This window comes from Entelurus aequoreus, linkage group LG19, assembly GCF_033978785.1.
Source record: "Entelurus aequoreus isolate RoL-2023_Sb linkage group LG19, RoL_Eaeq_v1.1, whole genome shotgun sequence".
In the NCBI taxonomy this organism is placed as follows: domain Eukaryota; kingdom Metazoa; phylum Chordata; class Actinopteri; order Syngnathiformes; family Syngnathidae; genus Entelurus; species Entelurus aequoreus.
The window spans coordinates 12,639,543-12,666,069 of record NC_084749.1 but is presented as its reverse complement, the minus strand read 5'-3'; the positions used below and the strand labels follow the sequence as shown (position 1 = coordinate 12,666,069).

The 26,527-nt window shown below is 38.1% G+C and overlaps 1 protein-coding gene across 10 annotated transcripts in view; it reads right to left on the bottom strand.

Moving 5' to 3' along the window:
* Window positions 1-4,524: 4,524 nt before the first annotated feature.
* Window positions 4,525-26,527, bottom strand: part of LOC133635118 (discs large homolog 1-like protein) — a 210,285-nt gene continuing 188,282 nt past the window's right edge. For all 10 annotated transcript variants that reach the window (XM_062027914.1, XM_062027915.1, XM_062027918.1 and 7 more), the window contains 9 exons: window positions 22,377-22,559; window positions 14,446-14,509; window positions 13,637-13,652; window positions 12,534-12,584; window positions 11,825-11,926; window positions 10,583-10,755; window positions 10,400-10,509; window positions 10,215-10,306; window positions 4,525-8,478 (listed from right to left, as the gene is read on the bottom strand). In XM_062027914.1, coding sequence (XP_061883898.1) covers window positions 8,372-8,478; window positions 10,215-10,306; window positions 10,400-10,509; window positions 10,583-10,755; window positions 11,825-11,926; window positions 12,534-12,584; window positions 13,637-13,652; window positions 14,446-14,509; window positions 22,377-22,559 — 898 coding nt within the window. In that variant the 3' untranslated portion in view covers window positions 4,525-8,371. The remainder of the gene's footprint in view (window positions 8,479-10,214; window positions 10,307-10,399; window positions 10,510-10,582; window positions 10,756-11,824; window positions 11,927-12,533; window positions 12,585-13,636; window positions 13,653-14,445; window positions 14,510-22,376; window positions 22,560-26,527) is intronic.

Genomic DNA, 26,527 nt, shown 5'->3' with positions numbered 1-26,527 from the left:
CACACACTGAGAAATAGCTCCGTGCCTGCCTACTTTATGGGTTATAGATAAACCTATGGATAACGGAGACATATATAATAGCCCCCAATATAGTTGTCCGGCTGGAAATCGGGAGATTTTCGGGAGCGGCACTGAAATTCGGGAGTCTCCCGGAACATTCGGGAGGGTTGGCAAGTATGATGCTCTTCAAGGCCTACTGAAACCCACTACCACCGACCACGCAGTCTGATAGTTTATATATCAATGATGAAATCTTAACATTGAAACACATGCCAATACGGCCGGGTTAACTTATAAAGTGCAATTTTAAATTTCCCGCTACACTTCCGGTTGAAAAACTCCTTTGGATATGGCTTATGCGCGTGACGTCATAAAATCCACGGAAGTGGATGGACCCCATCGGACCCGATACAAAAACCTCTTGTTTTCTTCGACAAAATTCCACAGTATTCTGGACATCTGTGTTGGTGAATCTTTTGCAATTTGTTTAATGAACAATGGAGGCTGCAAAGAAGAACGTTGTAGGTGGGATCGATCGGTGTATTAGCCGCTAACTACAATACTTACAGCAACACAACAAGGACTACTTACTTAGCAGACGCCTAGCCGCCAAACCCACGGATGAAGTCCTTCGTCGCGCCGTCGATCGCTGGAACGCAGGTGAGCACGGCTGTTGATGGGAAGATGAGGGCTGGCTGGCGTAGGTGGAGCGCTAATGTTTTTATCATAGTTCTGTGAGGTCCGGTTGCTAAGTTGCTAAATTAGCCTTAGCGTCATTAGCAACAGCATTGTTAATCCTTACCAGGCTGAGAATTTTTAACCGTGTAGTTACATGTACATGGTTTTATAGCAGGGGTGGGCAATTAATTTTTACCGGGGGCCGCATGAGCAACTCGAGCACTGCTGGAGGGCCACATCGACAATATTTCAATTAAATTTATAAATTAAAAATAAATAAATAAAAATAAATTATAAATATACCGTAAGATAAATAATAATAATAATAATAATACTTTCATTTAACCTAACTTAACTTTATACCAAAAGCATTGCTTTGGAAATCATTTGTACCCTTTCAGAGATCACATTTAGTTCCCCTTAAACATCCTCATGTTGCACAATGAAATGTAAGCATAGGATGAAGTGTGCATTCCTGTAACTTTCTCTAGTAACAGCATTCCATGATTAATATAAATAAATTAACATTAATAATAAATGACAGTAAAATAAGCAAACGTATGACTGAGGAGTCATAGTGTAACTTTGTGTGGTGCTTGAGTTGTCCGACTTTTTGTGTGGCCATAAACGCACCAGTGGCTTAGTGATATGCGTGTTGGTGACAGATAACAAGTTGGTTTTGGCCTGGTTTGTACGGCAGAAAATGACTAGTTTTTCGAGATAGGAGTGTTTTACTCATGTTTTTGGTGTGGTTATGGCCGAATATAAACAGTTTTGCTCAATAAAGTGATCGATATAATTTTTGGCCTCGAAGCATCTCGATAGAGACGTTACAATAATTGAACGGTGTTGACGAACACCGTAAGAGCCGCTTGTTGTCACTGTCACTCAGAGTTGCATTGCAAAATTACACATAATAACTGTGTTTATTTTGTTTAGAATTCAGATGGGATTTGATTTGGTGCGCGGCATGTATTTGCTGTGCGCAGAGGACGCTTGAGCAGTGCGCAATTGCGCAGGCGCGCACCTTAGAGGGAACGTTGCTTGGCAGTCCATGTCTTGTTGAAAACACGCCATTCGTCATCAACTTTTCACTTTTTAGCGTCTCGGGTGTAAACCGTGCATCACTTGTCGCTGTGCACCTTCACTCACAGGTTACACACGGACATACGCCCATAAATAACACTTTTCAAAATAAAAGCAGCACAGTTGTATGCGCGCACGACATAGATGTTTTTTCAACTTTATTTTGTAATTTGTGATTGCAGCTGTTCACATTCACTCACAATCATGCACGCGCATACGTCCACACGGAAGTAATACAAATAACGCTTTTCAAAAGAAAAGCAGCACCGTTGTATTGCACACTCGACATAGATACTTTTTTAAATGTATTTTGTAATTTATGATTGGCCTCACGCGGGCCGGACAGGGACGCACAAAGGGCCGGATGTGGCCCGCGGGCCGCAGAATGCCCAGGTCTGTTTTATAGTATTGTTGATCTTCTGTCTATCCTTCCAGTCAGGGATTTATTTATTTTGTTTCTATCTGCATTTGAGACAGATGCTATCAAGTTAGCTCATGCTACAGAGGTTCGTCGATGATGGGTGTCCTTCGTCGCGCCGTCGATCGCTGGAACGCAGGTGAGCACGGCTGTTGATGTAACCGTGTAGTTACTTTATTGTTGACCTTCTGTCTATCCTTCCAGTCAGGTGTTTATTTCTTTTGTTTCTATCTTCATTTGAGAACGATGCTATCACGTTGCTCAGTAGCTAAGTGTGTCACCGATGTATTGTCGTGGAGATAAAAGTCACTTTAAATGTCCATTTCGCGTGCTCGACTCTCATTTTCAAGAGGATATAGTATCCGAGGTGGTTTAAAATACAAATCCGTGATCCACAATAGAAAAAGGAGAGTGTGGAATCCAATGAGCCAGCTTGTACCTAAGTTACGGTCAGAGCGAAAAAAGATACGTCCATCACTGCCTCTCTAGTCCTTCACTGTAATCTTTCATCCTCGCTCAAATTAATGGGGTAATCGTCGCTTTGTCGCTCCGAATCTCTCTCGCTCCATTGTAAACAAAGGAAAATTGTGAGGAATATTACCTCCTGTGACGTCACGCTACTTCCGGTACAGGCAAGGCTTTTTTTTATCAGCGAGCAAAAGTTGCGAACTTGATCGTTGATTTTCTCTACTAAATCCTTTCAGCAAAAATATGGCAATATCGCGAAATGATCAAGTATGACACATAGAATGGATCTGCTATTCCCGTTTAAATAAAAAAAAATCATTTCAGTAGGCCTTTCAGCAGTTTGGTCTTTTCCTTGTTGGCCGTCTCGCCCGCTGTCACTCTCTGCCTCACTCCCCCTCATGGTCTCCGACGCTGCTAATAAAGAGACAGGTGATTAGATAACTCGTTCCAGCTGAGATATCCACTCACCAGTCTGCTGCTTCAGAGCCGGCTCCCGCACATGCCCTGCCCGCAGGGAACACGTGCACCACGCCCCCTCCACAGTTATATTGTTATCATAAGCGCTAACGCAGACAAACTATTTATAGCGGCGCCGTGATCAGCTACCTGTGTGTCCCTATGTTTACATCATTTAGTGCCGTGGTCTACTTTTTCTTTGCTTTTTTGCTCCCTGTAAGTCTATTCTACATCACAAATTGTGTATCTCACCTTGACAGAAGAAGTCTGAGTAGGTATACTCTGACAGCCATTTAGGACCCGAAAATGGCCAGAACGACATGAAAAGACGCTTGGATGCAGTTCTCCTATTAGATCTCAGCACAGTCCTGTTACCCACATTTTTTTAAACGTTATTTGTTCATATTTAAATCCCAATATTTTGTATGGTGTCAACTTGTTATTAGTATACATGCAATGTGGCTGTATTTCATGTATTTGCTCATCCATCCATCCATTCATCCATCCATCTTCTTCCGCTTATTCGAGGTCGGGTCGCGGGGGCAGCAGCCTAAGCAGGGAAGCCCAGACTTTCCTCTCCCCAGCCACTTCGTCCAGCTCTTCCAGGTGGATCCCGAGGCGTTCCCAGGCCAGCCGGGAGACAGAGTCTTCCCAACGTGTCCTGGGTCTTCCCCGTGGCCTAAACACCTCCCTTGGGAGGCGTTCGGGTGGCATCCTGACCAGATGCCCGAACCACCTCATCTGGCTCCTCTCGATGTGGAGGAGCAGCGGCTTTACTTTGAGCTCCCCACGGATGGCAGAGCTTCTCACCCTATCTCTAAGGGAGAGCCCTGCCACCCAGCGGAGAAAACTCATTTCGGCCGATTGTACCCGTGATCTTGTCCTTTCGGTCATAACCCAAAGCTCGTGACCATAGGTGAGGATGGGAACGCAGATCGACCAGTAAATTGAGAACTTTGCCTTTCGGCTCAGCTCCTTATTCACCACAATGGATCGATACAGCGTCAGCATTACTGGAGACGCCGCACCAATCCGCCTGTCTATCTCACGATCTTCCCTCACTCGTGAACAAGACTCCTAGGTACTTGAACTCCTCCACTATTCTCATTCTATGCTAAATACTCACTCCTGGTACTTTCAGTTCTGTCACAAATCTTCGCCGTAGGATCTTGTACAAAAAATGTTGCCTGGGATGGAACATTATACATTTTTAGTAGTTATCAGGTTTACAGTGAAGAAAATAAGTTTATTTTGAGAGTTTATAACAAGAAAATGGCACTGATTCTGTGAATGGTCAATAAATTCAATAAATGTGTCTTCATGGGCGTTGTCATGACTATGTGATGTCTGGGTGACCATCATTAGTTTTAAATAAAACAGTACTGGATTTAGATAAGAAACACTCAACACAAAAGCCATTCGATCTCAATAAAGACCTTTATTTTTGTACCAAAATAGGCAGTTAGAGCATGGATAAATATTATAATGTGTTATTCATAGATCCACCTTTGTAATAGATTCTTTGCATCAGTGCTTAACAGACAGTGGCACGACACCCTGGCTGAAACACAAAGCCAGAATCACACAGAGTCCAGTTCTGTTCCACCAATCATATGCTTTGAGACAATTATTGATGGAAAGAAATATCAGTGAGCTCAACATTTTGTGCAGAAGGGGAGATATCTAAGCTCTAGTGCAAACTAAATAATATTATGTAGGTTTTCAAGCTATACTGATAACAGAACTGGCTTCTCTGTGAGTTTCTGGGCTCCAGTCAGCTTCAGGGCGAAGGGTGGGAATGGGAAACTGGTAACTGACAAGGTCCATCTGGGGCTGCATTTCCAAAAGCATCTCAATCTTTGATATAACAAACTTGCGCCCTATTTGAGAGAAACCCCATTCATGACCTCAGCATTCAAGAGAATTGCAGTAACAGTTCTCTCTGCACAAAACATGATTTGTGGTCATGATTTCACATTTTTACGATTTCTGATGATTCTCTGGAGGACGCTGTATAAGCTATGATGCCCTGAGAAGTTCTCTTGTAAACAAATATCAGCTGTATTCATGAATCACCAGACTACAAAAAAAAAAAAAGGCGACGGCTTTGGATTTCATGGTTACCATGATGGCTAGTATTTGTTCTGTGGATTGATATGTAGTATGCACTAGCAGTCTATGACTGTTTGGGCTGTCATGTAGTGGAGTGAAACACATGTTCAGTATAAAGTTTAGTGGAGAGAAGCTCTGTGACCAAACCATAGCTTTATGCACAAGAGCAAAGGTCATTTATGTGGCGAGTCTCAGGCGCTATTTGTGCATGCTGGGCCTTCTGAAGCCAACCAGGTCATAATTCATCCATCATTATCCTCATGAGAACCAACATCCACTGCAGTTGACATTTTTTGGTGCTATTTTTTGTCACATTTGGGGAAAATGCAAAACACAAATGTCCAGTACAGTAGGCGCTGGTTCTTAGGAGGATGGTAAGAGTTGACATGGTAAATAACTCCACTTTAGATATTGAAATATAGCTACAAAGGCCATATAACAGGATGGCATGCCAATTACAGAACCCAATTACATATTCAAAATCACACCTCAGATACTGTGTTTAAGATGCTTTTTAGAGCAAGCCCCCATTAGAGCAACAGCGGTTAAAAGGAAAGCTACAAGGGTGACACTTCTAATAGTCAGGGTGGTAGTTTGTAAAGCTGTAAAAGTGTAGAAGAGAGATGGAAGGCTTGAGACAGGTTTAGGTTTTATGTTCTTCTCAATATGAACATTTTAACGTGATTGGGGATTGTAGTTCACTTCACGGGTGTCTCAATACAACTTTTTTCACTTCTTGTACAATACCGATATTGGAGCTTTGTATTTTGGCCGATACAGATCCAATATCAACAGGATTTATACATACTTTTATTTTTTTGTAGTGTGGAATGTTAGAAAAGGTTTGACCAAGTGAACTTACTTTAGTACATTGGTAGGTATGAAAAACATAAACTTATTTATCATTTACCTTCTGGAATTAACTTATGTTGTCTTTAATTGAAGTGGAGTGATAATTATTTTTGATGACACCTTGCGGCCACAATAATTTATTAAAGGGGTTATATTATGATTTTTTTTCTACATTTAAAACACTTCTTTGAGGTCTACATAACATGTAATGGTGGTTCTTTGGTCAAACTGTTGCATAGATTATATTTTAAAGACAGCTTTCTGACCGTCTCTTGTGGGTGGTCTTATTTACGTGCCAAAGCCCTCCTTAAGGCCAAGCTCTATCGACAGCATCTCCACTCCGTCAGCCATGTTGTAGATAGTAGAAGTCTACAAACAGAACTTAGAACCATACACTATTTTTTATTAGAAGTGGCAACAGCAGAGGATTTTAAGCATGCATGTGCATGTACCAGCCAGTCTGCTCCACAACAAGAAGAAAATAAGAAACTTAGTGACTACAACTTTGGACTACAACTGAATTAAATCTGCAGACTCAACCATATATGGAGCTATCTGCTAAGGCAAAATACGTCACGATCGCCTCAAATTCCAAACGGCTTGTTTGAAACAAGTTTTATAAATATCACCGCCATGCCTTCATGGTTTGATTTCAAAGTTTCGGGACACGTGGGGTTCCTAAATACACCAAAAATGTACCAATAGGGAAACAAAATTGGTTTTATATAATAGGACCCCTTTAAGTTAAACTTGTGACACAGTAAGTTGCAATTGTTACTGGATATTTTCTAATTAGCTTCTGCCTTAAAGACTCTGTATGTATAAGTAAAATGCAACTATAATTACTGGACACTTCTTTAAATTGACAAATGTGGTGTTTCATACTGCAATATGGTCCAATTTAAGGACACTTATTGCAACTGTTGAGTTTGTGTTCTATTGTGTGCTAAGCTGTTGAGTAGCTGCTAGGTCTTAGTAGTCTGTTTAACTTTTGTAAATTAATTCACTAAAATACAAGAAAATACCAATGTTGTGTGCTTATTGGAGGACATTTAGATGTTAACTGACTGTCCATTTTTGCACGTGTAAAAACACTGCAGCACTGCTTGTATCACAGTACTTATATCAGAGATTTTAGATGTAAATCGATAAATCCAATACTTATTTTGACGGTATGGTATCAATTTCAATATCCCCAGAATAATATAATTTATCATTATGAGTCTGTTGATTAGACTATTCTGATTTGGCTAAAAAACAGTATAACCTTACTTGTACAGTATTCTGTAACAATGTATTATCACTAAATTGCCTTAGTTGGGTTAATATTGGAATAAGGATGTCCATATAAATATAGCCACATAAGAAGAGGAGAAAAGGCATAAATTGGATTTAGACTCAACCGAGTAAAGTAAACTCGGGATGTCGGACTTGTATTTACCTAAATGTTCATTAAAACTAAACAGGGAACTGTGTTCTCGATTCTCTTACTCACTCTTATTGTCTGAACAATTTGGACTCAACCGGCTTAGGCTTACATGATCCAACATGAAAGTTAGGACTAAATATTGTACACGCTTAATGCAATCTCATTAGCCAATAATTGTTCTGTGTTAATAGCGATGCTACATTTTTAAAGTACTACTATGTTTTCTATCTAGGCCCTTCATGCCACAATGCCAGGACATACTGTAAGATTTCAGCTCTAATTTAATTAAAACTTTTGAGGCAGCCTGGCAGGGAAGTGGTGGGATATGAGAGACAAGTAAAGAGAAAGAGTCCAACAGATATTTCAGTATAAAGTGGAGCAATGCCATGGAGAAAGACAGACACAAAGGGAAGGAGATCAAGATTTTGTCTCCCTGAAAACATGCTCTTAAAGCTACAGCGTGCAAAAGTCTGCCTCTTGGTGACAATTATATCATTACCAACCCATAATGTGAACGCATTACCCTTTGTAAATATGAAAACAACAACAACAACTACAACAGTTAGAACAACAATGAAATCAATAAATCAGATACTGGTACATGTCGCCTTGATTTGAACCACGTCCTTAAACATTAAGGAACTGAGCTGTCGGAAGATCCACCAATGGGCTGCTGGAAAGACACAAGCTCCTCCCTCCTGAAAAAGCGGGAGTTCCAGATAGTCCCAGCCTCGTCCCGCGTTATGTGCTTGTGTAAATATTTGTGTTTGTGTGTGTGTGTGTGAACCTGGAGGTATGCGTGAGGAAGTGGAGAAACAGGCCGATAGTGTTGCCAAAGTTGTGTACAACCTTGTAGTGTGAGTTGTGTTTACTCAGAGCCGCTCCTTCGTGGGCACCCAGATGTAAGGCCCAGACTGCTCCTCAATGATCTGTTTCACCTGCGAATATACTTCTTCTAGAGACACGCCGTGGACAAACCCTGCAGAGAAAAAAAACACAAACAACTTATTTCCATCCCCACATTAATTGAACTAGATTCAAGTGTGTATTTGTCGATGAATGATTATCACAAAAAATGGTGTAAGTCAAACTATGGCTCGTCCAGATTTTATGCACATTTGGTTTCTACCGCTTATCCTATTCAGATTTGTGAGGAGCTGGAGCCTACCTTGGGTAACCTCGGACAAAGACAAACAATCACTAGTCCATCACAGACAGAAAAGCATTCATACTTTTCATTCTTAACCAAATTTTAGTAGCAAATAAGTAATCTCCTCAGGTCTCTTATGCATGATGCACGTCACTAATTTGACCCTTCTGAAAAAAAGAGGAGGCAGCACGGTGGAAGAGGGGTTAGTGCGTCTGCCTCACAATACGAAGGTCCTGAGTAGTCGTGAGTTCAATCCCGGCCTCGGGATCTTTCTGTGTGGAGTTTGCATGTTCTCCCCGTGACTGCGTGGGTTCCCTCCGGGTACTACGGCTTCCTCCCACCTCCAAAGACATACACCCGGGGATAGGTTGATTGGCAACACTAAATGGTCCCTAGTGTGTGAATGTGAGTGTGAATGTTGTCTGTCTATCTGTGTTGGCCCTGTGATGAGGTGGCTTCCTGTCCAGGGTGTACCCAGCCTTCCGCCCGATTGTAGCTGAGATAGGCTCCAGCACCCCCTGCGATCCCAAAGGGAATAAGCGGTAGAAAATGGAAGGATGGATGGATGAAAAAGAGAGGTTACATAATACAATAGTTAGTATTAAACAGCTGAGACATAATCACCCATGTAGAAATAATCTATCTCTTACTTATTTGCTTACCTTAAATTACGGACTATAAGCCGCTACTTTTTTCCTACACTTTGAACCCTGCGGCTTATAAAACGGTCTGGCTAATTTATTGATTTTTTTCCCTAATTGGCATAATGTTTTGTGTTCAATAGGTTTCATTTAACCCACTCAGAGGACTGAAATGGTGTGTTTTTGTTTGTGCTAAGGCGCCATCTTTTTGGCGAGTTTGCTCATTGCAGGTGCTGGGAGTTGAAACTAAAACCGTCCATAGCGTTTTAGCTCGAAATTATTTTTTAATCATTACTGCAAGCTATGTTTGTAAATTTCACAATATATCTAAAACAATTCTTATTTACTAAACTGTCCAATGTGTACTGTCTGTGGGAGTGTTTTCATGCATATTTTATTGTGTTGTCACAATGTACTGGATTAGCTAATATGCTAACACATCTAGGGGCGTCTGTAATCATATTATTAACCTAAAATGGCATTATTTTTGTATTGTTTCAGTTTCACAAATTTCTCAGTTATTTCACCAAAACGTAATCGTGGAGTTATTGAGTCTGTTTAGCTTACTGGAGAGCTAGCTTCCACAGCTAGTGGGTCCATGACAATGACTTCTGTTGTGTTTACTACCATGTTACAGACACCGTTTGAAAACAATTAAGGTTTGTAAATAAACATTTACAAAATCTTTCTGTGTAAATAACTTATTTCACAATGTATACATCAACGGCTTATACTACGGTGCAAAAAAGTTTTTTCTTCTGGAATTTAATGGGTGTGGCTTATATCCCAGTGCAATCTTTAGTCTGGAAATTACATTACCGTAGTTAAATCCAAGCAGTGTGACTTGACTTTTTGAGCACTTTATTCATATTTCTGTGCATAGAATAATAAAATAATAGTGACTCATGCTCTCTTGGAACTTACCAGTGAAATATTCTGTGAACTCCTGCTCCAGTTTAACTGCTCTGTCATAGGACTTCCTTGCCTGCTCTTCATTAAAACGCTTGTTCATCTCCCTAGAGACACAAATAAGCAACAATGTCAATTTCATACAACCTTTAAATTAATTTAAAATGTGTGCCATCTAAATGTGTACTTCTTTCACTTACAAAATGTTCTCAACATTGCGTGGCCTAATAAAGATGGCGATAGGATAGAGGCCTGCCAACTGCAGACGTTTTATAGCATTCCCTGATACATCCAGTATACAGTGTTTACCCTGCGGGAGACACGGAATTGGACAGAATGATCATTCTTCCCTTTTCATACCTGTCAGTCCATTTGCGTTTTACCTTGTCAGCAACTTCTTTGACAGACTGTATGCTGGTTCCATACAAGTGGTTGTTATACTGTCCCGCCTCGATAAACTTGTGCTCCTGGATCTCTCGTTCCATGAGCTCCCTGGAGGACATGAAGTGATAATCTCTGCCATCCACTTCGTAGTTTCGACGTGGACGAGTTGTGTCTGGTACACACACATATGGGCTTTGTTAAAACATTTTCTTTGACTAACCACACAAAAACAACTGTTTTATATATCTAATAGGGATGTCCCTATTAACATGTTTGGCCTCCGATCCCAATTCCATTTTCAGATCTGATCTGATTTTGAGTCTAGATCCAATAAGAGAAGTGAAGTGAAAATGTTTTATAGCAATTATATATTTTATAATAACTAAAGTAAACACAATAACACAATCTTATAAAGCTTATCTTGTTAAATTTAGAATTGTCTGGTACTATTGTCAATCAGATGATGCCTTAAAATTGTGGCATTGCTGGAATGCTACATTCAATGTTTTTCACAAAATAAAGTGACCACTGCATAATAATTAAACAAAAGAAAAACATACTATTGGCTCCCATTTAAATTTTATGGGCGTTGCCCTCAAATAATATTTGATGTGAGTGCAATCTTTATCAATCAATCAAAGTTTACTTATATAGCCCTTAATCACAAATGCCTCAAAGGGCTGCACAAGCTACAACGACATCCTCGGCTCAGATCCCACATCAGGGCAAGAAACAATTCAACCCAATGAGAACAACGAGAAACCCTGGAAGGGACCGCAGATGTGGGGAACCCCCCCTTGGGTGACCGGTGCAATGGATACGAGTGGATACAGTTAATAATGTGAGAGTCCACTCCATAGTGGGGCCAGCAGGTGATCCTTTTGCATGTGGACAAGTCAGCAGCGCAGAGACGTCACCAACTGAGGTTTCCGATTAAATACATCCTAAAGCCTGCTCAGTGACCTTGTGGTTAGAGTGTCTGCCCTGAGATCGGTAGGTCATGAGTTTAAACCCTGCCGAGTCATAGCAAAAACTATAAAAATGGGACCCATTGCCTCTGTGGCACACAGCATCAAGGGTTGGAATTGGGGGTTAACACCAAGTGATTCCCGAGCGCGACTCCCCTCACACCCCAGGGGGGGGGAACAAGGGGATGGGTCGAATGCAGAGAGTAATTTCACCACACCTAGTGTGTGTGTGTGACTATCAGTGGTACTTTACTTTAAAGGTAAGATACTCACGTGGGACACAGGAGCCAAACTTGTCAGGAAACTCAGAGATGAGGTCATCATTCACCCTATCTTTCATCGGCCCAAGGATGATAAGAGGCCGTGTATAATTCACTGTGAAAAACAAGAAAAAAACCTTCAAAAACACAATTTATTTTGTATTAAAGATACATCCACAGATACATCCACAGTATTTGGATTTTTAATGATGGACCAAATACTCTACAATACTTTGACATAATTTCTAAGTGTTTTTTTACGGTCATATTTATTGTATGTTATTAAAATGTGTCTTTCAACCCTTGAAATGACTGGTTTTATATAAATAAGAGTACATTACTTTCCAACATCCTGAAAAGATACCTAACCTTGGATTTAACAGATCACAGCTAAAATAAAACGTGTTATTAATCCACCATTTATACCCCTCCATTTGAACAATTCGGCCCCATGTACACTTTCTGGAAGTGTATTTCAACAGTGTTGCAAAAAAAAAAAAAAATCCACCCATCCTTTGTAACTAAAAGCTCATTACTGTTAATTATTAACAAGGCATTTTTAGGATGCACACAAAATATATTTAGTATTCTTTTGTGAGTTTGGCTGCAGAATGCTTATTTGTATTATTAATTTTTCAGTTGATTTTAAAGAAAGAAAACACCTTCCACCCTCAAAATAAAGTTGAAATGTGCCTTCATATAATGTAAATAGGAGCACTGACCTTCCTGTTGCATGACTGGTTGGTAGGTTAGGAAGGTCTCCTCCTGGCCAGCTGATTGGACACACAAAGGCCATGAACACACACTATTTTTATCCTTTACCTTAGTTTTGAACTCAACATACACACCCACACATGCACATTAGTACACTGTTCCACACAAATCCATGTGGAAACACATGTATGATGACTCTACACACAGATCACAGAGCGGTACACACACACACACACACACACACAAACACACACACACACACACACACACACACACACACACACACACACACACACACACACACACACACACACACACACACACACACACACACACACACACACACACAAGAAGCAAAGTCAAGAAGCTGAAGTTTGAAAATAAGAACGACAAAGAACAAATGAACAAGGACGCAGAAAAAGGGTCGAGACTTACAGGAACTACTCTCATTATCGCTGGTGACAGAGGTTACCAGCTCTGGAAGGACAAGACAGGTCAGAGTCAGCCACACACACACACACACACACACACACACACACACACACACACACACACACACACACACACACACACACACACACACACACACACACACACACACACACACACACACACACACACACACACACACACACACACACACACACACACACACACACACACAAAGTATACAGCACACACATACACAGACCAAAACACGCTGACACACACCTCACATCCCATCCACACATGTTCTCTATTTGCTGATACTGTTCAAAGCACATGTATTAGCATTTACTATAGTATGACTGGATTTAAAAGAGATGGCTAACAAAATTGTACTAAAAAGGAAAGGACATTGTGATAAATTGAATTTCTTGCAAAAATCTGTATGTCAGCATCTCACCACTTGAACACAAAGTCATCACAAACATAAATAGTTTTCCTTACTTATCGCTTATGGGGCGTTGTTTTTTTTTGTTGGTATTGCACATGTAGAGTACATAAGGAGGAGTGCGAAACTAAAAAGCTTAGTAGTGGTAAAATCAAGACCACGTTATGCAAGTAGGGTTTCTCGTCACTGAAGTAAACGCACTGGCCAACAGAGGTCACTAATACCACATACACTTACCTTTTTCATCTTGATCCTGCACAGACATTGAAAGAAAAGAAAAAGACAAAAGAGTTAGTGGATTATCACAATACGGGACTTGTGACTTATTGTTCTGTCATATGTACATTGACACATGCATACAAAAACAGAGGGGATGCAGTGTGCCAATGAGTGTTTTTTTTAATTAGAAGCCTTTCACGAAGCAGAGCTGCTGAGTGTGAGGAAAACAGAGAGGTGGTGAGAAAAAGAGATGGAGACAGTTATATCAATAGCTGGTGCTAGACCTCAGTGCAATGCCTTATCATTGCAAGTAGGGTGAAATTCACTTTAATCAAGTTGCTTTGCCCGTGAAATTAAACTTTAGCCGTCTCAACAACAAACTTTACAGCTTGTTTTCTTTCATTAGGATAGTCAAACGCAAGTATGATTTTACTTGAGATTAAGATGCCATAACAATAGAATGGACTTTATTAACCCCACAGTGGGGAATTATGTGGTTGTAGTGCAGATACAAAAAGTCCACAAAAAAATAAGGTAACACAAAACACATGAATTCAAGAGGAAAACAATAAAGAACACAAAGGACCTAAATGACATTAAAAAAAGCCCAGAACTGATGTAACCAGCTACCACTTCAACAGCACTATTTCTACATACAGCTACAAAAGTAAAAAACACAATGAAAAACTAAAAAAATAGCATTAAATAATAGATACGCTACGATTGCACCATGGATAGACAATGTTTTGACGTTATGTGTTACAACCCAAATAGATAGTAGGGTGGTTGAACCAAATATTTGATGTTATAATGACATTGGTACTTACTGGTCTATCTTGAGGCTTTATCACCCGGACCGTCTTTAACCTGGACCTCTCCTTCTTTTCTGCCCTGCAAAAAATGGGTAGAGTTTGAAAAGAGAACTCGAAACAACTGTGACTTTCTTTTATTTGAAATCTCAGTACGATCATATTTTTTATATTAGTATGATACAAATATTTAAAAATCAGCCTTTAACAACACAATATTATCTCATTCAATAGGTCAGTATATTTTAATCACTATGCAAAGCCCACTGTCTCACTCCATCATTCACTCAAACACATCAGTCCCTCCATTTTCTCCTATCATAGTCTCTGTCATTTAACATCCGAATTACTTCCAGTCTATCACTTCCAACATCTAAAACACACCCCTCCCTTCCAAAACGCAAACTTTGTCTTGCTTTGAATCATCATCCTCTCCAGGAAAAATAGAACATGATGGAAAGAAAAATAGTTATGTATTTCTATTTAATATCATATACTCCAGACCAGGATTAATCAAATCCAATTTCACAACTAATCAGGGATACATGATCCAGGGATACGTCTCATATAACGGCATGAAAAAATACACAATACATGAAGAAGATGCAACAGTCAGGCCACAATGATAATATATTTTATTCAAACGAGTGCTCTCAAACGATGTATACTGCATATATTTTTAAATCAGATGAACCACAGTAGTTGCTTGCATGATTTAAATCAACTTTAAAGGCGACCTATGATAATCTTCATTTTAAAACATTTCCTTGTGGTCCATATTGGATATGCTTTCGTGTAAACGTTGCTCCACGGTCAATTTTATAACCAGTTTTTTGAGTCTGTCTTCAAGATGTTTGATTCTGGAGGTGTTCCCAGATTTCAAATGAAACAACACCCACACCAAAGTATCATAATTATTATTTTGAAAATGTACAGTTTAAATATATATCTTGACGTTGTTGCCGTTATTTATTTTTACTTGACAAGGTCGAAAATAGACTTCATGAAAATTATATAGTTCACCTGCACACTCGCCGATCTATTTAGATTCTCCATTAAAAAAAAAACAGCATTTATGTCACTGTATGTTGCACATCAGCGTTATTCTACACATGCCATGATTAGATGAAAATACTACTTTTCCATACCAAATTTTTCGTTTTTTCCTCATAGCCTGAAGCAGAGGGGGAGTACCTCCTCCTGAGAGCTTGACTTAATGTCCAAATAAGTATGTCCACTAGGGATGTCCGATAGTATCGGACTGCCGATATTATCGGCCGATAAATGCTTTAAAAAATATAATATCGGAAATTATCGGTATCAGTTTCAAAATTATCGGTATCGGTTTCAAAAAGTAAAATTTATAACTTTTTAAAACACTGCTGTGTACACGGACGTAGGGAGAAGTACAGAGCGCCAATAAACCTTAAAGGCACTTCCTTTGCGTGCCGGCCCAGTCACATAATATCTACGGCTTTTCACACACACAAGTGAATGCATGCATACTTGGTCAACAGCCATACAGGTCAGGCCATATAAACAACTTTAACACTGTTACAAATATGCGCCACACTGTGAACCCACACCAAACAAGAATGACAAACACATTTCGGGAGAACATCCGCACCGTAACACAACATAAACACAACAGAACAAATACCCAGAACTCCTTGCAGCACTAACTCTTCCGGGACGCTACAATAAACACCCCCGCTACACCCTCCCCCCCTCCCCCACCTCAACCACGCCCCCCTCCAAACCCCGCCCACCTCAACCTCCTCATGCTCTCTCAGGGAGAGCATGTCCCAAATTCCTAGCTGCTGAGGCATGTTACAAAAATAAAATAATTTGGCAGTGCCATGTTGGCATTTTTTTCCATAACTTCAGTTGATTTATTTTGGAAAACCTTGTTGTTGTTTAATGCATCCAGCGGGGCATCACAACCAAATTAGGCATAATAATGTGTTAATTCCACGACTGTATATATCGGTATCGGTTGAAATCGTAATTGGTAATTAAGAGTTGGACAGTATCGGAATATCGGACATCTGCAAAAAAGCCATTATCGGACATCTTTAATGTCCACATCGCGGGGACGTTACAACATAGCCAGACTAAAAACCCTGCAAACAGAGGCACCCAAAACTGCGTGCAAGCCTGAATTGATTTACGTGGACCCCGACTTAAACAAGTTGAAAAACTTATTTGGGTGTTACCATTTAGTGGTCAATTGGACGGAATGTGTACTGTACTGTGCAATCTACTAATAAAAGCTTCAATCAATCCATCAAAGCTCACGCCGAAATGCATGAATCTTCTGATTCGATGCTTTGGCATTGTTTAACACGAGTACCCAACATCATAACTTTAATAAGTCAGAAAATACAAAAATCATCATAGGTCCCCTTTAAAAAGACCCTAATATTTTGACACAAATGGAATTTAATGTTAAAACTGTCATCCATGAACAATTAAAAAAATGATTTACTTGTCACTTATTTGCGCAAAACTTGGAAACAGTATTATCTACAGTCCTGTTGGAGTGTATTTTGAGGTACCTGTTGGAGTGTATTTTGAGGTAAATTTTGCGACCAACCACACCAGTTAGAGTCTCCTCACTTATCTCTGCGCTGGTGTATGCAGTGACCTGATCACTGGCCATTAAGCCTTCCAGTTAACCAGCCATGATTACGGTTGATTTAAAAAAAAAAAATCTTCCTATCACCCACAATCATCATCCACATGTCTTTCTATTTTTTAACATTCTAAATTGTAAATACATGCTAGCCAGAGTCAGCTAACAATGCAGAAAATGAAGATTTGATCTATTCTGCCAATAAACAACTCCAGCAACATTTTATATACACGCTGTAGTATATATGTAATGTAGTAACAGGCTCATTCATAATACTATGTAATATTTACCGTATTTTGATAGTTTTAAACATTACTGGAATTTTTTGGGAGGCGCATTGATTTCACAGAGCGTATCGATACGTTTGCTATTTTAATCAACATGGCAGCCTTTGTGAGAGATTATTTTGGAACAAACAATGATCCAAAACTATTTTTTGAGATACAGAGAATGAGATACAAGTTTTACAAGCTGGATACTAAGCAGATCCAGATCTAGAGAAACGTTAAGCATCATGTAGCAGTAGGGATAAGAGCTAAACAAGAAATGCAAACTACGGACATAACAACAATCACTGAGTGTTAAATGTAGAGCTGGCAATATGGCAAAAAAAATTATCATGATTAATTTTTTCATATTATTCGATCTCAATTAATATCAGGATTTTTTTTTTTTTTTTAAGTCTGTACCGTGCAGGATAATATAATGTACCGTTGCATCCCTACTCTTTATTACTGCAGTATCTCGTAACAAACATTTCCGCCATGTTTGATCGACATAATATATGTTAACAACTGACAACTGTCATTTTGTTCATATCTATGATTGTGTTTACGTGCAACGGTACAGGTAACCCACGCTATGGTCCGTACTTTGGTTTAGGGCCACTGTTTTGCTTCTTTTCGGTAGATTTTGCGGGGGTAAGCGATATTTTTTTTTGTTCTCAAAGTGTTTTTATTATTTTTCTTGTCACTGCAAACTTCATTCTGCAGTAAACAAGTGGTGTACTGATACTATAACACTTTTTTAAAGTTAACATCTACTAAACAACACTTTCAAATGGTAAATCATTATTTGTATTCTTTAATTACATCAGTGCTTCTCACCAGTGGTTTGGTAAACAACAAGCGGTGACATAGATTGTGGAGTTTTTCAAAAACTATAGTGTATCTTATATTTAATGAAAATACATTAAAATGCATTTTAAATTTGAGGTACTGTAAAATAATGTGTACCAACACATAAAACATGTTTATGATCATTTCAGGAACAAAATGTGTTTTCCACAAACTCAAAAATGATTTTAACAAAACGTGTCTGTAGAGTTTTTAAGTAAATGTTATATCAGAGGAGTTGAATCAGGACAAACACATAAACAAAAAGTCTGAATAAAAATTATTACGATCCATCCATCCATCCATTTCTACCGCGTATTCCCTTCGGGGTCGCGGGGGGCGCTGGAGCCTATCTCAGCTACAATATAAAATGTATTTTTTTCCTGATTGAATTGAGTTTGAGTTTATTTTTATTTCGAACATGCAAGCATACAACATGATACATCACAATTTCCAGTTTCTCTTTTCAACATGTTCAAAAAGGAGTAGGAAGAAGCAGAGTTTATTTAATCCTACCTCTTTTCTTTTACATAACAGTTGCTAAAACTTTTGTTCACTTCCTGTTCTCAATTTATTCACAATATACTCCATAAGTAATCACAATACAAATAAATAAATAAATAATACTCGGTGAAGTAAGTTACATTTCATATGGTGAGATAAGTAAGATTATTTTGAAAATGAATGGATGGATGAAATAAATTCAGAATGTTTATCACGGTTCTTCTTCTTTGTACTTTGTAAACACTTTAAATTTGAAGAGTTTCTTGAAGTGGATCATATTAGTACATTGTTTGATTGATTTGCTTAATACATTCCATAATTTAATTCCACATACAGATATACTCAATCAATCAATCAATTAATCATACTGAAGGTCTTAAGTGTTGTACGTGCATACAAATGTTTTAAATAAAATTTTTCTCTAAGATTATATTTCTCCTCTTTTTTTTGAGAAGAATTGTTGTATATTCTTGGGTAGCAGGTTATAGTTTGCTTTGTCTATAATTTTAGCTGTTTGCAAATTCACTAGGTCGTGGAATTTCAGTATTTTTGATTCAATAAATAAAGGGTTTGTATGTTCTCTATATCCAACATTATGTATTATTCTAACTGATCTTTTTTGTAACACGGTTAATGAATGAAGTGTACTTTTGTAGTTATTTCCCCATATTTCTACACATTAACGGAGATATGGTAACACTAGCGAGCAGTAGAGAATATGAAGTGATTTTTGGTCTAGAACATGTTTTGCTTTATTCATTATTGACGTGCTTCTTGCTACTTTATGTTGTATATTTTTTACATGAGATTTCCAGTTCAATTTATCATCAATCATTATACCTACAAATTTGGTTTCATTTACTCTTTCAATTTCTATTCCGTCTATTTGTATTTGTGTTTGACTTTCTCTTCTACTGTTACCAAATAGCATTATTTTAGTTTTACTGAGATTCAAAGATAGTCTGTTTTTGTCAAACCATCTTTTTAATTTGTTCATTTCTTCTGTTATTATTTGTATTAGCTTCAAAACACTGTTGTATCATCCGCAAATAATACTAACTTTAAATCTTTTGTAACTTTACAAATGTCATTTATATAGAGATTGAATAAATTTGGTCCTAGTATTGATCCCTGAGGTACACCACAGGATATTTTTAGCGTTGTAGATGTGTGTTCGCATAGCTTCACGTATTGTTTCCTGTTCATTAAATAACTTCTTATCCAGTTTAAGACCAACCCTCTGATGCCATATCGTTCAAGTTTTTTGATTAAAATATTGTGATTAATTGTGTCAAATTCTGTAGTTAGATCCATAAACACTGGTGCCGCACATTTCATACGATCTATTGCATTGTTAATTTCTTCTGTAATTTCAATTAAAGCCATCGAAGTTGAAACATTAGCTCTGTATCCATATTGCTTCTCATTGAGTATTCTATTTTTAGTCGGTATGTGTATTCCCCCAGTCGGGACCAATAGACATCCTGTGCCTGCCTGCGAGACCGCATTGAGGGCAAATACATTTATCATAATCCTCACTCCTCAGGTAAAAACAGCTCGAGCAAAGGAGCATCTTCAGTCTTCAGTTTTAAGTTGAATTTTAAAATTGACCAATTTCTCGGCTTTTGGCCACAACTTTCTACTATACAGTTCATGTGCGAGGCATGATTTATAATCTAGCACACACCAACTGAGAGGTAATGGAGCAGCTCAGTAGAGAGCTACAGGCGGCGTGTTTCTAAAAGTGCTTCTCCGGCGTTAGCTCTCATATTAACAATGTCGCTAATACTTGGTTAATCTGCAGACCCTTCCATCCATCCATCTTCTACCGCGTCCCTTCATGGCATGTAAATGGGGTATTGTTGGCGTTGTAGGCAAAATAGAAGAATCCCATTAGCTACATTGTTAGCCACCATGTACTAGCCGTTGTTTACAATTTAGACTTCACAAAAAAGAGAAAAAATGTGTGTTCTTGTCTAAAATAAGGATTTTAAATGATAGGCAAAGGTTAAAAAAAAAGTGCAGTTCCCTGTTAACTTTGACAGCCCATTAATGTGACTCTGTCATTATTATAATCATGCACCCAATTCTTATTTAAAAAAAAATCTAATTTAAAACATTTGTATGCTCGTGCAACACTTAAAAGCTTTAGCATATCAGTATGTGGAAATTAATTATGGAATGGATTAACCAAAGAAATCAAACAAAGCACCAATATGATTCAGTTTAAGAGACTGTTCAAACTACAGGTGTTCACAAAGTACACAGAACAAGAATAATGATGAATATCTTTTTTTTTTTTATTCAGACAAAGATTATTTATGTATTTACCATTTAATATTTGTTTACTTACTATGGTATATTTTTTGTTTATTATTTATTTGTTCACTTTTGAATAGGGAAATAGGATACAATTGCTATGGTATGAAAAAGGGGTAGGATTAAATAAGATCAGCTTCTTCCTACTGCTTTTCGGACATGCTGTAATGAAACAACTGGAAATATGTGATGAATTACATGTATGCATGTTCGAAATAAACTGAAACTGAATTGAACTGAACTGAACTGAAAAACATAGAAGATGTTTGCTGTATTATCATTTCACCCTGGAAACTAAATGGTTGAAATTAACGATTACGATTACCAAAATCTAAAGAGCGTTCATGCTTATAATAAGAGTATGTATCATCTGACCACAACTGTACAGGTCTCTACAATAGACAAGCAAAAAGTCTGTTTCAGATATAATTTTACAGACCATTTCTATTACATTTTAGAGACTGAAAGAAAACAATGAAGGTTACTTTAATCAACTGACAAACATGATGGCACCAGCTGCCAAATGATTTGAGAACATTTGTGATAGTTTGCAAAGTACAATGTTAATATTGTAAAACTAAAATAGGAGTACGGGACAACAATGTTGTATGTGAATGTTGATATTTTAGACATGATATGAGATGATGCAGGTAATTTTACTTTTACACCCATTTTCCATAGGGTAGGATATACTTTTATTCATCCCACAGTGGGGAAATTATGTTGTTGCAGTGCAAGATTTTACATACAGGAGCAGAAGTAAAATGTAATGAAAATAAAAGTAATAAATCCTACATATTGTACAGATAAAAGATAAGATAAAACAAAACAAAACACACTAACATCTGAATTGCACACCAAAAAAAAAGATCACAGTAATCACATACACGCGTTGTAAAGTCTTATGGCTGTGGTATCGCTACTTCTTGTACTGTGGATGTAACGGTCTAATACTGAAGGAGCTACTCAAGGCCCCCACAGTGTTGTGCATGGGGTGAGAGGTATTGGACATCATGAATGTCAACTTGGTCAGCATTCTTCTGTCAGCCACCTCCTCAATGCTGCCTGGGGTAGCCGAGGATCAGCTCTCTTAATCAGTTCATTCCGTCTGTTCCGGTCTCTGACAATGCTGCCCCAACCCCAGCAAACGAAAGCATAGAACATCACAGAAGCCACCCAGTGTCATAAAAAGTGTGCAGCCTGCACACCTCTATGGACCTCAGTCTACCCAAGAGGTGTAGGCAACTTTGACCCTTTTTTATGTCCGCCACTATGAAAAAAACCTTTCACCACTGGTTCGCAAGACATTATATCAAGGGACTCCTCATAAAGTAACCTCCATTCACACATTAGCCACATGAACACTTTAAACAAACCTTCTGCGGCTGGGGATGACTCCAACTTCAGGGCAGTTTGGGGGCGGCGGGCTGAGATGGCGTGCGGGCCACCACTCTTCTTCACCAGCACTGCTCAGATGAAGGATGTCACCAAAACGAAAAGGCAGGGCCTGATTGGGCATGCTCAGGTCTGGTGCACTTCCGTCATAGTCAAACAGCGCCCTGCAGGCACACATGGAGATATTAATAAATTATAGGCAAGGTTACTTTTGGCTTTATAGATGTACTCAACATCAGTGACACAATTATATTTGTTTACATTGTTCAGAATATGGGATCAGCTTATTTGTCACTGTTTGTCACTATGATGCTCTGTCTTGATGCTGTGTGTACACATGTTTAAATGGTGCTCTGTCTGTGTGACCCTACCACAGAATTCCAAACCCATCCGGAGGGAAAGGAATTGGAAAAATAGGGCAGCAGTGTGTGTGTGAGTGTTAAGTAGAGCTGAAATAACAGGCATCCCCTAAAGTCCCCACTGCTTTCATCAATAAAACAGAGTGGAGACTGAGAAGGGGACTTGGAGAGAGAGAGACAGACAAGGAGAGGTAGATACAGTATATTCTACCAATACATGCTGTACAATTTTTTTTTTTTAATGATTTCCAATGAAAATATTGGCTGACAGTGCCTGCAACATTAAAACCAGCCTGCCAAAGGCTACAGGGTTCACTGTAGGAGTGGTATACATGGAATCAGGGCTTGCAGTAACACTTTTTCAGATGCTACATAAAGATTACATGTATAGCAGCATACATTTGTCTTTCAAGGCCACACGTATACCTTCAGCTCTCTTAATCAGTTTATTACGTCTGTTCCGGTCTCTGACAAGCTGCCCCAACCCCAGCAAACGAAAGCATAGAACATCGCAGAAGCCACAGCATACTTGCCAACCTTGAGACCTCCAATATCGGGAGGTGGGGGGTGGGCTTGGTTGGGGGGTGTTTGGGGCGGGGGGCGTGGTTGGGGGCGTGGTTATTTACAGCTAGAATTCACCAACTCGAGTATTTCATAAATATTTCATATATATATATATGGGGCTCTGTACCGAGGATGTCGTTGTGGCTTGTGCAGCCCTTTGAGACACTTGTGATTTAGGGCTATATAAATAAACATTGATTGATTGATTGATTGATATATATATATATATATTTATATATATATATATATATATATATATATATATATATATATATATATATATATATATATATATATATATATATATATATATATATATATATATATATATATATATGAAATACTTGACTTTCAGTGAATTCTAGCTATATATATTTTTTTATTTTTATTTTATTTACATAGAAAAAAAAATAATACTTGAATTTCAGTGTTCCAGTGGCTATCCATTAGATGGCAGTATTGTCCTGTTTAACTTCTCCGTTCATGATGAGTATATCATTTCGGCCGCCATGTCTGTAATTTCCTCGTTCTTCTGCTTCGTCTCCTTGTTGTGTGCGCAGTTGTGCACTCTATAAAAGCCCTAGATGTTATGACGTCTTTGGGCAGGCAAGCTGTTTATTTTGTGGGAAAGCGGACGTGAGAACAGGCTGTCCCCACTCAGTCTCAGGTCCGCATTGAGCTGGAGGGGGCGTGGCCTCCAGCTCCGGCTGAATACCGGGAGTTTGTCGGGAGAAAATCTCTGCCGGGAGGTTGTCGGGAGAGGCGCTGAATATCGGGATTCTCCCGCTAAAAACGGGACGGTTGGCAAGTATGCACCACAGTGTCATAAAAGGTGTGGAGCCTGCACACCTCTACTCAGAGCCTGCACACCTCTACTCAGTCTACCCATGAATTGATTAACGTGTACCCCGACTTAAACACGTTGAAAAACTTATTCGGATGTTACCATTTAGTGGTCAATTGTACGGAAAGTTTCAAAACATAAATGGTAGGGGTGTGGGAAAAAATCGATTCGAATTCGAATCGCGATTCTCACGTTGTGCGATTCAGAAACGATTCTCATTTAAAAAAAAAATTATTATTATTTTTTTTTTTTTAAAGTTTTGTATTTTGTATTTGTTTTTTTATTAATCAATCCAACAAAACAATACACAGCAATACACAGTAAGTCATATTTTTGGTTCATTTAATAGTTAAAACAAATTTACATTATTGCAATCAGTTGATAAAACATTGTCCTTTACAATTATAAAAGCTTTTTACAAAAATCTACTACTCTGCTTGCATGTCAGCAGACTGGGGTAGATCCTGCTGAAATCCTATGTATTGAATGAATAGAAAATCGTTTTGAATTGGTCACATGAGACCAAAATTTAGCTCTTCGTCATCATCAGCGAAACTCAATTTGTTTGGAGAAAGAGAAATGCTGAATATGATCATGTCTTCTAACATAAAAGGCAAAGATGTCATCAAAACTGGGGACATAATACTATGTCAGTGTATGCTTTTTATCCAATTACCGTACATCAGGGGTAACCAACGCGGTGCCCGCGGGCACCAGGTAGCCCGTGAGGACCAGATGAGTAGCCCGCTGGCCTGTTCTAAAAATAGCTCAAATAGCAGCACTTACCAGGGAGCTGCCTCTATTTTTTAAATTGTATTTATTTACTAGCAAGCTGGTCTCGCTTTGCTCTACATTTTTAATTCTAAGAGAGACAAAACTCAAATAGAATTTGAAAATCCAAGAAAATATTTGAAAGACTTGGTCTTCACTTGTTTAAATAAATTTATTATTTTTTTTACTTTGCTTCTTATAACTTTCAGAAAGACAATTTTAGAGAAAAAATACAACCTTAAAAATTATTTTAGGATTTTTAAACACATATACCTTTTTACCTTTTAAATTCCTTCCTCTTCTTTCCTGACAATTTAAATCAATGTTCAAGTAATTTATTTTTTTTTATTGTAAAGAATAATAAATACATTTTAATTTAATTCTTCAATTTAGCTTCTGTTTTTTCGACGAAGAATATTTGTGAAATATTTCTTCAAACTTATTATGATTAAAATTCAAAAAAATTATTCTGGCAAATCTATAAAATCTGTAGAATCAAATTTAAATCTTATTTCAAAGTATTTTGAATTTCTTTTAAAATTTTTGTTCTGGAAAATCTAGAAGAAATAATGATTTGTTAGAAATATAGCTTGGTCCAATTTGTTATATATTCTAACAAAGTGCAGATTGGATTTTAACCTATTTAAAACATGTAATCAAAATTCTAAAATTAATCTTAATCAGGAAAAATTACTAATGATGTTCCATAAATTATTTTTTTTATTTAATTTTTTAAAAAATTTTTTAATCAAAAAGATTCGAATTAGCTAGTTTTTCTCTTCTTTTTTTCGGTTGAATTTTGAATTTTAAAGAGTCGAAATTGAAGATAAACTATGTTTCAAAATTTAATTTTAATTTTTTTTCGTGTTTTCTCCTCTTTTAAACCGTTCAATTAAGTGTAAATATCATTAATTATTAATAATAACATAGAGTTAAAGGTAAATTGAGCAAATTGGCTATTTCTAGCAATTTATTTAAGTGTGTACCAAACTGGTAGCCCTTCCCATTAATCAGTACCCAAGAAGTAGCTCTTGGTTTCAAAAAGGTTGGTGACCCCTGCCGTACATCAATGGTTTACTGTATGTGAGAACAGTATTATAAGTATTCTAATTGTATTGTGATAAACACTGTGGGTACTGTATGTCTTTTTTGGAGATGTGCTGATATGGCTAGCTGTCAATTGTTAGCTCATCTGCCTCAGGGGCTAATACGTTTGATGCATACTTGTCAGACATGTCAGATTGCACGCTGTCATCTGAACTTGTTACCGTCACAGGTAAGTTTCCAATGGTAAAACTGCGAGACAGCTAAAGTACAAAAAATGTTTTGCTGCTTTAATACGAAACACATAACACCTTATATTTACACTTATCTCTAGATCCAAGCATTTGCAACAAAACAGAATAACAATATAAAAACACACGTATCCCTAATGTTTCTAATTGCCTTACTTACGGCTTTTGCACAGAACACAACAGTTCTTTCATACTTTTAATATGGCTTTCATTACTGGTGCAAAAACAACATAAATGTTGTGTTAACTGTTTCCATCAATAGTTTTCCATTTCCCCATGGCTCCCACACACCGAGGGTT